Source organism: Lolium perenne, chromosome 3 (assembly GCF_019359855.2).
Source record: "Lolium perenne isolate Kyuss_39 chromosome 3, Kyuss_2.0, whole genome shotgun sequence".
NCBI lineage: Eukaryota > Viridiplantae > Streptophyta > Magnoliopsida > Poales > Poaceae > Lolium > Lolium perenne.
This window is the reverse complement of record NC_067246.2, coordinates 81,714,696-81,732,508: the sequence shown is the minus strand read 5'-3', so window position 1 is coordinate 81,732,508 and position 17,813 is coordinate 81,714,696. Positions and strand designations below refer to the sequence as shown.

The window sequence follows — 17,813 nt, the reverse complement described above, 5'->3', positions numbered from 1 at the left end:
GGCCACACCTGTCGACACGAAGTCCAAGCTCTCCGCCACGGATGGTTCGTTGGCCACGGATGCGTCATTTTATTGCTCCATCGTCGGTGCCCTGCAGTACCTCACCTTGACCCGCCTCGAGCTGCAGTATGCTGTCCAGCAGGTGTGCCTTCACATGCATGCTCCGCGGGATCCTCATTGGGCTGCGGTCAAGCGGATCCTCCGCTACATTCGTGGCACCATGGACTTCGGCCTCTCCCTCCACGCCTCCACCGCCACGGACATCGTCGCCTACTCGGACGCCGATTGGGCAGGCTGCCCCGACACGCGTCGCTCCACGTCTGGCTACTGCGTCTACTTCGGACCTTCGCTCATCTCCTGGTCGTCTAAGCGACAACCCACGGTCTCTCGCTCCAGCGCCGAAGCGGAGTACCGGGCTGTTGCTAATGCGGTTGCCGAGGTCTCTTGGCTGCGGCAACTCCTCGTTGAGCTCTCATGCCCTGTTGCCAAAGCCATCGTGGTCTATTGCGACAATGTCTCCGCCGTCTACCTCTCCGCCAACCCGGTCCACCATCGCCGCACCAAGCATATTGAGCTGGACATCCACTTTGTTCGGGAACAGGTGGCCCTTGGACACATTCGAGTACTTCATGTGCCCACCTCCCAACAATTTGCGGATATCATGACCAAGGGTCTCCCTACGGCATCATTTGAGGAGTTCCGGTCCAGTCTATGCGTTCGACCAGGTGACGCTTCGACTGCGGGGGGGTGTTGAGATACATATCCTTTTATATCCGGATGTGTATCTTCTGTAGCTATGTATAGCGATACATATCTTTGTATTGATTATTGGGCCCGCCTCCTTCGTTGTATAGTCGAGGACGTGGCCTATATATGTAACGCCATATGCACCCAATCAATACATTGTGAGTTGTATCCCTCTCTACACTCTTCGTTCCATTAAACTCATGTTAGATTTATTCAAATTTAATACATTTAGATTTTAAATAGTGTGTAGATACAAATATGGAACAACTTTTATAGGATGGAGGGAGTACTATGTACTTCCTCCTTTCCCTTAAACATGGTGCAAAAGGAATTACTCCCTCCGTTAAAAATTAGGTGTCTCGGTTTTATCTACATATGAATGTATCTCTAACTAAAATGCATTTAGATACATACGTATGTAGATAAAAATGGGACACTTATTTTCAAACGGAGGGAGTACAATTTTTCACCAAAAACAAACATGTTTTGTTGATTGTTGTATGGAGGCGAATTACAGTAATCTTGTTATCCATTTGTATAACCACCATGTCTGCAGTTGGAGCAGGAGCTGTTTGCATCCCCAGTCTTGAAGGCTATAGACCTAAGCAAATTAGCGGATTCAACTCGAATTATATCCAATCGGGTGGCTTGATTAGGATTGTGTCGGTTAACCAAGTTTCAACAAACATATACTCCCTCTGTCTAAAATAAGTGTATCAAATTTTATTAGATACAGATATAGTTACAACTAAGATGTGTTGTATATTTAGATGCAAAACATTTATTTTTAGATGATCCAAAACCCAGCAACAAAATCGTGCTGAAGGAAATCATTGACCAAACCCTTCCCTTCCAACCTCACCGCCGACCATCCACGTGGCGCGACGGCCGGTCCAATCAAATCTCGCATTGATTCCACAATAAATAGACCCGGGGCGATGGATCAATGGCCTGGTTCGGAAATACAGCACGCCTCCACAGTTTTCAATTCGCCCGTCGCGTCGCCGCCCGCGTCTTCGTTCTCTGGTCCGGACGGGACTGGTCGGCGCCGTAGGGGACGAGCTATAGCCTGCGCCGACCACGTACGACCAGGCTTCCCCTGGTTTGATTCCGAGACGAAGGTCGGGAGGAAGAAGAGGAGGAGAGGGCGGCGGCGCCAGCAGACCTGCGAGTGCTCTCCAAGTTCGTCGTCCCCTTCAAATCCACCGGTGAGTTTACCTCGTCCGCAATTCAACTTCGCGGTTCCCTTCGCTGTTTTCTTCTTCTTCTTCTTCTTCTTCATTTTTTGCTTCAGATTAAGGTTAACAACTGTTGCACACTCGTACCAAGTAGGCATCAGCTAGCTCGTCCGTTCTTTGGTCAGTCTTGTCCTATATGATTTCGGGTTGCAAAGACCATCTTCGTTTCTGAGGAACGTAAATTAAATTAGCCTTCTTCTTCTTTTGTCTCGAATTCGCCGGTCAGGTGCTCAATAATTATATTTTTCTGTTGTTGTCTCGCATGGCCTGTGAGGTCATCTTGCCCGTTTGAAAAATCGCGCACACGAGGTGGTGGGGATATATAGATATGGCCTTTGGGTTCAGAGAGAACAACAAACATTTCTACCTATAGTTTAGTTTCTTCGGTGACGCTCTTCCTGCTAATTATTCAGCTAACACATGTGCCCGATTGGGCCTCTGCTGATTCAATCACCTTGTAGACAGATTGCGACGTCCCCTTGATGAATCGACCAAAATTACCAGCAGTTAACCCCATTCGTGTAGTCGCGTTCGTAAATGGCTACGGCCAACTAAAAGGGGCTTTTCTCAGGAGCACGATTGGTCACTCCTTGCGTACTGCGCGCCACGTCTACATGGACCACCGACTTTTGTCCCTTGCCGTAGAGCGAGCGTGAACCAGTACGTACGACTGTACAAGTACGTCGTTGTTGACTTCAGCAGTGATGTTACCACTCGCCTATACCATGATGACAGTTGGGAGGTTAACCCCGTTTGGGGACCGTGGTCTGCACCGCCGTGTCGGTCGAGCCACTGTACACCTAGACCAGTATGCGACTGTGGACTAGGAGTACTTGAACAGTGCGAGCCATGGTTACGCTGTTCTGAAGCGAAAAGCCCGTTGCAGACTTGCTTTGGCACCGCTACAGTATGAGTTGCAGAAAGTACTGCGAGAGGTGTCGACTTCTTCCCGCTCCGTGCTATTCCAATCTCGTGTATCATTACCGTTGCCGCGCAAATCCTAAACCTAGCTTTCTGCCTACACCTCTGAAAAAATACCTCCAGCTTCTCGTCCGGGGCACTGCAAGACAGCAACATTTTTTTTTACCCAAAAAATCTGGATTATATTAAGCAAGCAAAACGCACAGTTACAATAACATCCAGATTTTGGACAGATGTCCCCAAATTACATAAAGAACAATGTTGAAAGCAAAATTACAACCAAGCCCTCAGGTTCTTCTTTCTGTGCCCATCGATATCCGCTGCCACATGCACGACCACCTGCGCCTCACAAGAGGGGAAGACGAGACACTCGCCGGAGCAAAACTTTAGAGCAAAGGTCCTCGTTGAGATCATCGCAAGACGGCCAAATCACATAAGATTTGTGGGACACACAACTCCATGCGTCATCCACTGGCGCTAGACGCCCGATCCCTTGCCAACTTCATCTTCTTGTTCTCAATGAAGCGCCCCTTTGAGGCCGCCAATGCCACCACAGTTGGGTCGAATAAGCCGTACTTGGCCCTTGGCGAGTTTCGCTCTCCACTCGGCCCACTTCTCATAAGTCTCGATTCTTTCGAAGATATTGATGAACTTGACCTCCACGTCTCCGTTGTCCTAATGGTAGGGTTGGAACATTTGAATCAACTACAAGAAAATGGAAACAATATTCTCAAATTAATGCACAACGGAGAGGAAATGAGCCAAATGTGCCTTACTTGGTCGGCGATGGAGGTGCCACTATCTGCTTGGTTGCTGACCTGCGTTCGGATACCATGACATCTGTTGCAAACTTGTTGGATGATGTCCCAACGGTGCGACATGCTTGATTCATTGTTATCCATGCGCATCGTGTTGAAGTCGGAATCGATGGGTTTGCACTCGTTAAGAGGTACCTTCACTCTTGCCCAATGGGTATCTGAGTTTCGATTCACGCATGTGAGAAGGTCCATGCTTACCACCTTCCATGCTCCAGCGAGGCACTCGTCCTCCTTGGAACTCCACTTAGGGCCTCTGCTGCTTGTTCCTTTGTTCCTACTAGGTGCCCTCATAGCTTTCCTCTGGCCGTCGCAGGGGCCGTCGACTGCCATACATCATTCTCCTTGCCCCACTCCTCCACTTTCTCTTGCTCAACGTATGCCGTAATTAAACTCATGTTGCGTAAACACTGCCTGGGAATCGTTTTGGATGAGCTCTTGCATGATAGAGTCGCCCAACGACATTCAGCCGAACACATTGCAGGCCTAGCTCCTTGAGTGCTTGCACCTGGGAACGGTAGAGGGCCTTGCCACATGAATGGTGATCCGTGTTGTATGAGAGTTCGAGATTGGCGAGACTGGCGTGTGGGCGCTCATCCCTAGGCGGTGTCCGCTCTGGCGCAAAGAAGGAGTTTGGGTTGAAGCCATCGTGGGAATCGTTGTTGGGGTACTCGAACGTCGACTAGAACCTTGTCAGGGGTATGGTGTATGGAGCTCTCATTCCCCGGTCACCAGTCTACGATTGGCAGTACCGCATCGATTGGGAGACATAGAAAGCGATCGTTTACACAAATTGATCCACCCACCGCCTGTGCAAGAGCAAGAGCGTCAAGCTTGGCATGAAAGGCAGTGACGTCAGAAACCTATTTTGCAAAGGTTACCAGACTTGGGGTTAGCTACACGGAGCATCTCTTTCTTACCCTTCGGGTGGTCACAAGGAAACCGTGCCGATGCCCATCGTCGAACATCCCCGGGGTGGCTGGGGAATTGCTTGACGACAATGGCACAATACCTTGGCTCCTCTAAGGTCGGGCCAGTACTAGCCGGCGTGACGACACAGTGCAATCCCCTCCAACATCTTCTCCATAGCTACGTTGGCCTTGGTTTCCTTCGCGTGACAGTCACTCGAGACCACCGCCCAGCGAGCGACGTCCACCGCACACTCGACGCTGGTGACGCTAGGGGGGGGGGGGGGGGGGGGGAGCTGCCACTCCTGCCTCGGCTTCTTCACCGGCACGGCGGCATTGTAAAGAGGGATGACGATTTTTTTTGGCGGTATCTCGTCGTGGTCGAGGCGGCGAGATTTTGAGTCCGGCGTCACCCAAAGCGTTTTGAGGGGGCTACATGGGGCCGGAAAATCTAAATTTCTATCAACCATTCTCACCAAACTCTGGAATGACTCTCCCCTCCCCCCTTAACATATCGAAAGCCGCTTATCCGTCAACCGCACCTTACTAGTGACTAGTGAGACTTCCTAACCTTGGTGGATGATGCTGAAGGGAGGCTATAGGAAGGCCGGCTGGGAGATGTTGTTATCCGGCGATGTGGTTAAGATTCTTCTAGCCACCGCATGCTGTAAGATTCCACCGGCTGACGCTGCAACGTACGTGTTAAGAAGAAACCATTCGCCTAATCAGACGGCTGTATTAGTAGCATAACTCCGGTAGTGCCATCGGCGTTGCCGGTGGATGTATTTGGCTCTTCAGAATCTATTCCCTGCTTGCCCAATTTCAGAATAACCAAACACCTTAACCCGACTTTTGGCGGAGGTGGCAATTTGGCTCATAGGAGCAAATGCTCTCATTATATAAAATAATTAAAAAATAATTTTAAAAATGTTAAAAAATTCTGATATAAATTTGTTGGTGTACATCTTGACATTCTATGTTAGTGCACAAATTTTCGTGGAGAAACAACATTTTATATGGCGTATACAAAAAAGACAAAAAAATATCCTGTACGTAGTCGTGTTATAGCATCAAAACTTGTCTTTTTTACAGGAGCCACAATTATTTTTAGTTTTTTTTGAAAACTTGTGTACCAGTATAAAATGTCTAGATGTACATGTAAAAATTTAGTTTAGAATTTTTTGACACTTTGAAATGTGGATTCACATAATGGGAGCATATGCTCCTATGAGCCAAAGTGCATTTCCCGACTTTTGGCGCGTATCATTATTAGTATCCCTTCTTCCCTGCATGTGCGGCGGTATCATACTGTCAACAAGGGGAGAAGTGGCATATATAATTAGCTCCAACCAAACAGGCGATGTACTTGTGCATGAACGTGGCGCTTAATTAACATGCTAAGTTTGGGCCACCACATCGATTAAGCTTGGATTTATCGTTTTTTGCTTTGGATGCGAAGAATGGAATAGTAGTAGAGAGAAACAGCGGTCTGCAGTTGCACGTGAACTCTGATGGTCTTCTGGGGAATAAACAGTGCCAATTAGTAGTCCTCTAGCCTGAACACGAAGCGCATCATTTTGTACCATCCGACAATTTTTTATGCGCAAGTTTCAGCCAAGTCCCTAACGTGGCTGTGAATTCCAGGGTTACACAAAAATGGGGTACCCTTGAAACAAAATTCCTGTCAAACCTCATGACTAAAAAATGTTTTAGGTTAGGCAGGCCTTTTCTTGACTTATATTGTATTGTCATATGTTTTCTCGCCAAACAAGTACTAGTACCATGTCTCAAAAAGACATAAAAATTCCTGCTGAAAAAAGAGACAGGCACGTGATATCAGTCACCTACTACGAAAAACCCAGCGGTGGACACAAAGATGTTTTGGGTTGTACTAACTACGAAGTGGCGGGAATCATTGCAGCTAAAGTCGGGGCTTAGTGCGACAGCACAATGGAACCCGGCAATGTGCTGTTAAATCCTGGTAGCATAATATCTTTCCTTGGTGTTGCTAGTAGCCAAATACCCATCAGGAATGTGTGTCGTGACACCTTTTTTCTTTCCATACCGTTGTCTAGTTTGGTGAAAACAGTAAAAGACAGATCGGCTAATGCATATTTAACCTTGGGAACATTTGGGTTAGCATCGGATTCCGGGGATAATCTAGGTGACTATGCTAGCTTAGGACTTTGTCGCTTAGTTTTATTTTACGAGTATAGGAACATTGGAACGGGTAAACTAGGGCGTTAAAAGGACCTCGAGAGAGGTCGGAGACCCATTCCCTCGGTGTCATCTAGAGTTGCTCGGGTCCTTTGGTGATTTCACCCGTTTTCTGTTGGTACATATTTTTTATATTCAAACTAACACGACTTCAAAACGCTGACGGAGACGAACCCCCAATAATAGAGCAGAAAATGTACTCATTACGGGTATGCGATTTTTCTCCACTTACTACCAAGACTTCGCAAATGGAAAACCAAGGTTTTATATTCCTTTTGGTTTGTAATTAATGAGAATACTATCCAAAATGGGAAAGACTTTGAAACTTTTATAAGACGAAAAATCCTCGGATCCTAGGATGCCTTGTACACTTTCTCGTGAAATCCAGCTCGCGAGAATCATCGTCGAAAAATCTTTAAAAACTTTTGACATTGTAATGAACTCATTTCGAATACACGGTTATGCTTCAGTTACTAGGTAAAGTTTTTAAAAACAGAAAAACAAGACTTTGTACTTTTTTTCATGAATAATCCTCGGATCCGAAGATGGCATGTGCTCTTGCGAAACCCAGCTGGAGTTCCAGCGAGAATCGTCATTTCAAAAAAATGTTTGGTGTAATCAAGTATAGGACATAGTTTATGACCCTGAATTTTGGGAGGCCACCACCGGCTGATGAATGCGCCAACACCTGCTCATGAATGTGGTGCTACTAGCAAGGCTCCAAGGGAAGAACCATTGCTATCATCCGAAAGCCGGCCGGCTGCTTTATTAGGTCCATGCCATGTGTGTCAACAAGAGCCGCCACTCATCGTGTGTCCTCACCCTTGTTTTGATCGCCTGCAAGCTCAGAGCTTAATTAAGGTTAACGTTGAGTAGAAGAGACTAGATTAGACTAGATTTGTGGAGGCCTACCACGTCGATGTCACTGATGGAGCCGCTCGCACCTAAACATAGTAAATGTACCAAATCCTGAACCCTGTTGGCGATGGGCCGGCCGGGCGACGGCGATCTGATTTGCACCGGTGTGGTTTGCGTGCGTTGGTCGGCTGAGGATGGTGGCGACCGGCTGACGGGGATACGATCGATCGTTTGTTGGGTGTTTGAGAGGGAGGTGTCGTTGCTACGCTGGTAGGGTGCCGACCCCTCAACGCAAGATCGAAGATGCATGTCGACCCATCATTTCCATGTGAAATGGAGATTGGTTCCTCCTCGTTGTAGGTGTTTGATGATGGATGGATTTAGGGATGGAGTTCCTGGGTAGCCGAGGTGTTGTCTTGGTTGTCTCACTCTGTTTCGTTTGGTCTTGTCGCCACGATGACTAGGAAGACACTTTTTTATAGCCAAAATTTTATACTACCTCCGTTTCGAGAATAAGTGTCACAATTTTTTTACATAATTTTAGAATGGAGGAGTACATTTTAAGAGTCACATAGAGTAGACATAGACAGAACCAGCGCAAAAATTGAAAGAGTAGGTGCTCATGCATCACGTACTCTTCTAAAAAGCTCCCAAGATTTTGGAGAATCCATAAGCGCTCGACGCGTGGCCAACATTTGGCCCTATTAAACATCATAACATTTCAACGATTCCATAGCGTCCAAACTACAACGCAAACGCCCACCCAAATCTGAGACTGAGGGGTTGTTGGATGGGCGCGAGCCTTACCAAATCAGGGCGTGCCATAGGTATTCACCGCCGCAGTTTCGCTAGAAGTTGGTCGTGAAAATAAAGGCGTGACCAACAAAATAGCTCAGATCCAGAATTTGACTTCAACCCAAATGAATGCCGACACCTGTGGTTCATGCCAAAATTTTGGTCGAGTAGTAGCAAGCTACAATCCAAACAGCATAACCTTTTTGGGCTCGGGTTCAATCTCCTCTCTGGGCTCGCACTGACGCCCAGCATAAGTAGACGATGGGATTTGGAGCCCAGTAAAGTAGCCGGCATCCCGACATCACCCATACCCAGAATGGCCGGGATGGGACGTCAATTCTGCCACGTTGGATTTTCCCTCGGTTCTGCAAGCCACCCAATCCAAACATTACAAATATTTTCCTTATTTCCCTCTCTTGCTACTCCATTCTCGTGTGCCCGAACTACAGTTCATCGGCGAAAGAGGAGGAAGAGGGTGACATGGTTGTAGTTGACACCGGTGCCACTACCAAGACGAAGAAGAAGAGGAGGGTTAGCACACACGGTTCGAAGTGGAAGTTGTTGGAGGATGAGTGATTTGTCGATGCGTGTAAGGCGTGGACCCCTCCATATATCAAGGGATCTTGTGACTAATTATGAATAGCGTTGTGGCATATTGGGGTTCAATCGTATTTTTGGGCTTGCACTGACGTCCACCATAAGTAGACTACGGGATTTGGATCCCAGTAAAACAGCTAGCATCCCCACGCCGCCTGACCCACAACAGTAGGGGTTGGGACGTCAACACGTCCTGCTAGCCACCCAATCCAAACCTTACAACTATTTCCCTAATTTCTCCCTCCCGCCACTCCATTCTCCTACCCGCAATACAACTCATCGGCGAAGATGAAGAAGAGGGTGACATGGTTGTAGTTGACACCGGCGCCATTAATAAGATGAAAAACAACAAGAAGGGGGTCGGCACACGCGGTCCGAAGTGAAAGTCACTGGAGGATGAGTGCCTTGACGACTCGCGTAAGGCGGTGACCCCTCCCTATATCAACAGACCATGTGCTAGCTTCCGAATTGCGATGCGCCTATGTTGGTGTCGACGTCTATTTGGATGCGCCGGTGAAGATGCTTTTAGTTTTTCTTTCAAGCCCATTTAGCCAATTCATTAACATATTCGTATTATTAGCTGGTGGAAAATCTATGGAAACGTAAAATGCTAGTAGTATGACTTTCCATCTAGGCCGAGCAAAATTACAATTTTTTTGGTGATGGCTCAGTCTCATACGTACGTCGCGCTGCACTGCACATTTTTTCTTTGGCTCGATATGGTTTCAGTTGCAGGTTGTTTGTTGCGCGCGCGCTAGCGTGAGGCGATTTGGGCAGCCGCAGTTTTGGCGCAACACGGCAGGCTCACGCGTCGCTCTTTGGCTTTGGTCAGGCGTGTCGGCACGTGTACCCGTGTGGGTCTCCGATTCAACGGTTGAATGCGCGCCCCCAACTGAAACGTACTCTACCAGGGAGGAGATGACGAAGCCAGGAGCTCACCGTATCTTGTCCTCTTTTATGAGCAGCGTCCAGCACGACTTGTTACGTTTCAGCCTGGTCCGTATGTTTAGACTAGGCACAGTGAGAGTATCATAAGTAGTATTATGTATATTATGTTGGTAAAAATCTGATGAGGCACACTAATTAATGAGGTGAGAGATGAGAGTGGTATCATAATATGATACCGTATCATAGCACGTAAAACTAGAAAACTTGATGACAAACACATCATATACACACATTTTTTTTTGAGAAACACAGTACAAACGCAGACGCTCACATACACGCGCATACACTCACCCCTATGAACGCACACACGCACACCCCTACCCCTATGAGCACCTCCGGAAGACTGAGCCGGCGGATTGGATCTTGAAATTGACGAAGTCACCACAGTAACCATTGTCGACGGAACGTCGCCTCCCACCGAATGAATATTCCGCCTTTTATGAGACACACGGATGTCAAACCGGGGTTTGAACTGCAGTGAAATTTGAGAGAATACAACAACCCTCCTAACCACCCAACCTCAGGTTGGTTCTCATCATATACACACATTTGCATTGAGATTCTACAAAACATTAAATATGATGATACTATGATACTATCTTATGATACTATGCATTATAGGGTTGATATCATAGCCTAGTATCATGTGCATCATACTAGTGTATGATACTTCCCATTGTGACTAGTCTTACGGAGGAAGGATACGATTGTTCCACCAGTACGTGGTTTGTCGAGATTAATTACTCTCTGTTTTTGTTGCGACGATATGTTTGACACAACTGGAAATGCCCTGTTTTTCATGTCATTTTCCATGTACTAGTGCAGCCACACGAATTTATCACACGCTAAGTTTGACAGAACTCGAAACGCCTTTTTTTTTTTTCCAGGCAGGAAATGAATTCTTACCGTGGAAGTTAAAACTGCTGCTTACCTCCTGGTCCTACTACTACCTCACATCTCATCGGTAGCTGCCATACCACATACTAGCAGTAGTAGTAGGCGTACTAGACGTGCTCCGCTTTTACTTTACAGTATCCCCCAAATATTCCTGCAGAAATTTATCCCCTCTTCTCCTCTTCCTTCCTCCGCAGAGACAGCCAAGCCAAGCCTAGCACAGCAGAGCAGCCGCAAGCTGGAGGAGCTGAGCTGAGAAAGCAGCAATGGAGGCGCACATGGCGGCCGCGCGCCCGCCGACGCACCACCACCACCACAACCAGCAGCAGAAGGCGGCCAACCTGGCGCGCACCTTCACCAAGCTTCTCCGCCGGAAGCGCTCCGACTCCGCCGCCGCGGGGGCCGTCCCCAAGGACCCCGACGCGCCGGCGTCCGTCCCCGCGGACGACTACGACACCTCCATGGACGCCACCACCACCGCCCCCACCATGCCGTCCCTCAGCAAGCTCAAGCTCTCGGGGAACCTCACCGCGGCCTACACCCTGGACGCCTTCTTCCGCAACGCGGCCGAGAAGAAGGCGGCGGCCTCCCCCGCCGGCGCCGCGGACTCCCTCCTCGCGACCCTCTTCGCGGGCGTCTCCGCCGTCAAAGCCGCCTACGCGCAGCTGCAGCTCGCGCAGCACCCCTACGACGCGGAGGCGATCCAGGCGGCCGACGCCGCGGTGGTCGCCGAGCTCACCCGCCTCTCCGACACCAAGCGCCGCTTCCTCAAGGACCCCGCCGGCGCCGCCCGGGACCTGGCGGCCGCGGGCAACACGGCCCTCTCCGCCCACGCCGACGAGCAGCGCCACCTGCTCAAGACCTACCAGATCACGGCGCGGAAGCTGGAATCCGAAGCACGAACCAAGGAATCCGACCTCGAACATACAAGAGCCGCCCTCGCCGCCGAGCTCCGCGACGAGCGCGCCATGGAGGTGCGGCTCCACCCGGGCCGCACCCTCGCGTCGCTCGACGAGCTCCACGTCTCGGGACTCAACCCGACCCACTTCCTCACCGCGCTCCGCCACGCCGTGAAATCCATCCGCTCCTTCTCCAAGTCCATGCTCGCCTCGATGCAGTCCGCCGGGTGGGATCTGTCCGCCGCCGCCGCCGCCGTCCACCCCGGCGTGCCCCTACGCCGTCCCAGCGACGTGAAGTTCGTGTTCGAGTCCTACGTCGCCATGAAGATGTTCGCCAACTTCCACCGCCGGGACTTCAACTTCAGCTTCCTGGGCGAGCGGGAGCTCTACGAGCGCCGCCGCTTCTTCGACGAGTTCACCGACCTCAAGGCCGCGCCCGCCGCCGCCTTCCTCGACCCGCGCGGCGCGCGCTGGGGCGGCTTCGGCAAGTTCCTCCGCGCCAAGTACCTCTCGCTGGTGCACGCCAGGATGGAGACGGCCTTCTTCGGGCGCCAGGAGCAGCGCGGCATCGTCAGCGCCGGGCCCGGGTTCCCCGAGAGCGCGTGGTTCGCCGAGTTCGCGGAGATGGCGCGACGGGTGTGGCTGCTGCATTGCCTCTTCTTCGCGTTCGACGGCGGGGATGGGGAGGACGGCGCGTCCATCTTCCAGGTGCGCGCGGGGGCCAGGTTCGCCGAGGTGTACATGGAGAGCGTCAACGACGGCCGGGCGACGGACGACGCGGCGTTCTCCACCGCCGCCGAGGAACGCTCCGTGGGGTTCACCGTCGTGCCGGGGTTTAGGGTCGGCCGGACGGTCATCCAGTGCCGCGTCTACCTGTCGCGCCCCGGACGGCGGCCGTGATGTTTCTAAGAAACCAACACCGGTGTTCGTCGTTCGTTTTAGCAGCAGGTGTTCGTCGTCTGGCGGACGATGGGGGAAGAAGAAGTAAGAAAAAATCCCCATTTTGGGGCGGCCGTCGATGAGGTCTCTCGCCGGTTGCCGGTCTGGGTGATGATGAAGGGAAGATGATCATGCTGGTGGTGGGGGGTTATGTATCTATTAAGGGATGTAGCAGCAATGTGATGATAAATATAAGTGCCATTTCGGTTAGGATCTACTATGATGCAGTGTTCTTGCTCTCTTCTATTCTGTTCTTTCCTGGCTGATGTCTTGCAATTTGGCCTAGTTGCTGGGCATGCTTGCTCAAGAATGGATCACCAATCCAGTGCTCCAGTTCCTGAGCAATGCTGACGGTGCTCCAAATTTCTGACCAATTTCATCACCCACACAAATTTAGAGTAGCAATGGGATCATAATATAGGTGCCATTTCAGTTCGGATCCATGATGCAGTGTTCTTGCTGGTTGTCTTCGCTTGAACGATGTCCTGCAATTTGACTAGTTGCAGGGCATGCTTGCTCTGTTTCTCCAAATGTCTGACCAATTTCATATGCAAATCAATTCTCACCCACCTCGCAGTGCACGTTGATCTGGTGAACATGGCCTGAATTCTCCGACGGTGTTTTTGTTTACGGGAAGGGACGAGAAACAACAATATGAAACTGTTTTGGATGTTTGTTGATTTGGCCCTTGGTACGTTGGAACTTGTGACTTGCTGCTTTGCAGTTGGTTGCCTCCCTTTGGTGGTTTGTTGTGATCTAGTGCTAAAAGTATGGGATTATAAGAGCATCGCCATGGACTAGTTAACCTTTGCTGGTCTGTTTGTTAAGGCCTTGAGGGAGCAAGACAACAGCTAGAGGAAAAAGGCTTTCACTTGCTTACGCACATGGCAATATATATTTATATATACACACTTCTGTACCATCCTTATTATGTTTGCATGGTGCTAGATCTCAAGAAAGGCGGCACTTTATTATTTTGATTGCCTGCTAAGAAAAAGAAGATACTGTATATCTCTTCCCTTTACACCAAGCAGTTATGTTTTCTCTTTGAGGATATATTTTTTGCACAATAATAGCAACTTTGGAGTGCATTTGTTATATGACCAAAATACAGCTGACTGGCACTGACCAGCTGCAAAGAAAAGATTTGAGAGCGGAAAGAATTGCATTCCAAGTCTAAGGCTGGTGCCAATGCACCACCTTACTCTCACCCGTCACGTCAGCTTTTTTCCCCACTCTCACCCCACTCTCACCCCACGGTGCCAGTGCACAGGCTATAGTGTCACATCTCACTTCTCTCTCCTCCACATCACTATTTCTTTTTTAGATTAAGTTTATTTCACTCGATTTTTTGTAGACATTCAAAATAATGCAAAGAAATTATTTTATTCAACTAAAAATATTACGGATTACATAATAATTAATAAAAGTACATAGTAACACTCATCTTCCACTTCCTCTTCTTCCTGCTGCTCCTCCTCGTCCTCATCATCTTCCAGACCAAGCTCTTTTTCGCACATCTTGATCGCCTTCGCATGTTTGCGCTTTTCTGCTTCCGTCATGTCGTCGGTTGATCGGTCTTTCATTTTGTTCCATTGCTTGAATAGCTTAGCCTTCACTAAACCATTCATCATGTTCCTCATGGCGAAGGATTTGCTTCCTACCTCACTGCTTGATGAGGTTGCCTTCCCCTTCCTCCTTGCACTACGTACCGCGGCCTTGGCTCTATCGCGGCCCGGTGGACGCTCCTCCTCCGTAGTCGCGTCGCCAGAGCTGTACTCACCAGAAACTCCCAGACGGCTTCTCTTCGATGTGGAATCGGTTCCACTACCAGGACCATGTTGTACTTTCCACTTCGCTTCATTGCGAACAGCTTCCCACCAGTGGTGCCGTCTGAACGGGTGAGTCACTCTTTGGTCTGCGGTGTACCTCTCCATTGCCGCCTTCATGACCATATCATCGTCTGCTCCACTCTGACGTAACCCTGATTCTTGGATGTAGTATCCATTGAACAGGGACACCTCCTTGTTGTAGGCGTTCCAATGATCCTTCAGTTGCTTGGAGGTCCGACGACGGGCAGGCTCGGAGGTAGAGTTGAAGGTTTTAGCTATCTGACCCCAAAAACTCGTGCCGGTCTTGCAATTACCGGCGACAGAGTCCTTGGAGTTAAAAATCCAAGCATGCACCTACACCGACATAGATATTGTAAGTGAAAAATCGAAGCAAGAACCAACCCCGAAATAAATATGTGATGGGTAAGTATAGTACCAGTTTTTCCTCTTCCGCAGCTGTCCAGTCAAGCCTCTTTGGCCGCGGTAGTACGATTGTTTCCGCGGCATTGGACTCGGAGCTTGGTGCAGTGGCTTCTGGAGGTGGTGGAGGGTACGGACCATATGGCGCGTACGGATACGGAGGTGGAGGGTATGAACCGTACAAAGGTGGTGGGTAAGGAGGTACAGTGGTACTCCCGCTACCTGTAGGAGGTGGTTGGGGGTATGGATACGGAGGGTATGAACCATATGGCGCCGGAGGTGGAGCGTATGCCCCATATGGCCCCGGAGCGGGTGTGCCGGTGGGGTATAAAACTCGAGGAAGCGGCGAAGAACCGGCATTGGTGCGACGATGTGACGGAGAGAGACCATCTAGGTCTGTTGGTGACCCGTCCTGAATCAGATCCGTGAACGTGGTCATATCTGTGGAGTCCAACCGGACATGGTGGAGAAGATTTGAGAGAGGGAAGGTGATGAATGGAGATGAAATGGGTGTGGAGTGAGTGAAACATATGGGGGGTATTTATAGGGATTTTTGAACCAGCAACGGCTAGCTGACGTGGACGAATCGCGTCGCGCCACGTCAGCTAGCCGTTAGACACTCCCACCCCTCTCTCGCCCGCTCTCGCCCGCCTATCGCCCACCTAACGCCCGCCTATCGCCCCACTCTCGCCCGCTCTCGCCCGCCCTATCGCCCGCGACGCTCTCGCCCGCGTCTGCCATCGCGCCGCCCCGCCTCTCGCCCCGCTCTCGCCTCGCTGTCGCCTCCAACGCGGGCGTTAGCCGGGCGGGAGCGGGCGATATCGCCGGGCGCCCCCGCCGTCGCTTGGCACTCCCGTCCCGCCCCACTCCCGCCCGCCTCCCGCCCATCGCCGGGCGATACCGCCTCCCCTCCCGCCCCGGTTGGCACCAGCCTAAGTGGAGATGTGGAGTGAGCTTTTATTCCATCCTCCCATCTTTGAGCTGAGCTGATTGCCTTTTTCCTTTTCTTTTTTATTAAGATATTATCCCAACTGGCAACTGCATCCATATTTCCTACCAGGGGACCCCAACTGTCGTTCTGATGTCTCCATTATTTTTTGTTATTGTTCAGATGAGGCCCAGATTTAGCTCTGTGTTTCTGTTAAGTCAGCCCACGGGCTCAGGATGGATAGACCATTTGTAGGCCGCAAAGTGTGCCAACAATTATTTTTCAGAGTTATCAGCGAAAACCACAAGGGTGGACAGCTACAGCTCGGTTTTAGAAAAATTCAAAATCGGGCATTTTAAATTTTAAAAAATTCTGAAAATAAAGCTGGATGTTGATAATATTGTGTCTACTACTGTGTAAAATTTCAACTCGACATACCTTATGTTCGGGCATGTACAAAAATGATAGAATCTAACATATATTTTCGACAAAGAGCATATATTAATATCACGAATATATCAATTACACTTAGCCTCTGCAACGTATAGCCTTAGTGCCACTACAAATGCACACTACAAAAAAGAGAATTACTATAAAAAGAAATGACCCGCTACAGTAATCTATTTCTTTGATCAGCCGTATAAACACCACCAAAACAACACTAAAAGTTCATCTTCTCCAAAAGCAACGCTTTCAAGAAGGGAACAGTGCACAAACTACGTCGTTGCTCGATCATAGATCTTATGTTTTCACCCTGGAGAAAGTCCTCCTCACAAAACAATGAATTCAACAAGACCATTGATAGGCACAATCAATAAAGGGCAGACCTTGAATTTTCACCCTCAAATGTATGACTTTAAATGTCTCCTGTGTTGTCGCCCCTCTTATAATACCGTTACTCCAAGTCATGAATCACCAGGTCAATTCTTTATCACCACAAAGCATCGAATAACCATTGCTAGTCCTTACATCTAGGCTTCCATGGCATTCTCCACCAGCAGACTTCACCATGGAACGAGAGAGCGTGTTCCATGATGGTAACAACCAGTAGAATTTTACAGTGCTCCCTTTGAAACCAAACGGTCAGGGAAAAAATATGGGTGAGCACCACCGAATCCCACCCGATCCAACAATCTCTAGGCATGAATTTCCCGGTGGAGTTCGACAACGGAGACTTCCGGAACACGACACTCCGGCCATGTCGTGGGGACATGTATTCGACATATCATCATCTTGGCGCGAGTTGAAACCCTAGGACCGCCACCTTTATTCAAGCCGAGCTAGTAACCACACGCCACCCGCCGTCACCTTGTTGGATCTGCAGCTTCGAACCTCACCATCCAGGCCAGTCGATGAAGAAAATGGCATAATATGGCGATCTTTTGCCAAATTCGGCCGAATCGCGTAGCGAGGAGGAGCCCCCGCCGACAGTCAACTCGCCGCCATGAAAGACCTCCACACAACCAGCGTTCCACATGTGTCGCCACGTTGACGGGCCGCCTTGCGTGTTGGAGACCATCGGAGCTCGCCCGCCCTCACATCGCATCTTTGATAGGCTGGACGTGGTTGCCACCGCTGATGAAGATGGTGCAGTGGCATTGGGGAGCAGATCAAGGGGCGACTCGCTAGGGTGGGGTAGGGGATCTCCAGAGTCGCCCCGCGCGACGTGACCCGGGGGGAGGGAAAGGGAGGGTTGAAGGGACACGAACTGCGGCGGCTGGAGGCGGTTGCTCTAAGATCGGATAGTCGTACGTGGGAATGTGACATCTATAGTAGAAAACCTCCAAATCTATCAGATTTTATCATTTTTGTGCAGTTCTGAATATAAGTTATTTTAAGTTGAAATTTGTCACGTAG

At 49.7% G+C, this 17,813-nt stretch overlaps 1 protein-coding gene across 1 annotated transcript; it reads left to right on the top strand.

The window, feature by feature from the left end:
* The first annotated feature begins 1,855 nt into the window (after nt 1-1,855).
* Nucleotides 1,856-12,993, top strand: LOC127341785 (protein GRAVITROPIC IN THE LIGHT 1). Its single transcript, XM_051367717.2, has 2 exons — nt 1,856-1,955; nt 11,136-12,993. The coding sequence occupies exon 2, from the start codon at nt 11,205-11,207 to the stop codon at nt 12,735-12,737; it is 1,533 nt and encodes a 510-aa protein (XP_051223677.1). The 5' UTR covers nt 1,856-1,955; nt 11,136-11,204; the 3' UTR covers nt 12,738-12,993.
* The last annotated feature ends 4,820 nt before the right edge of the window (nt 12,994-17,813 follow it).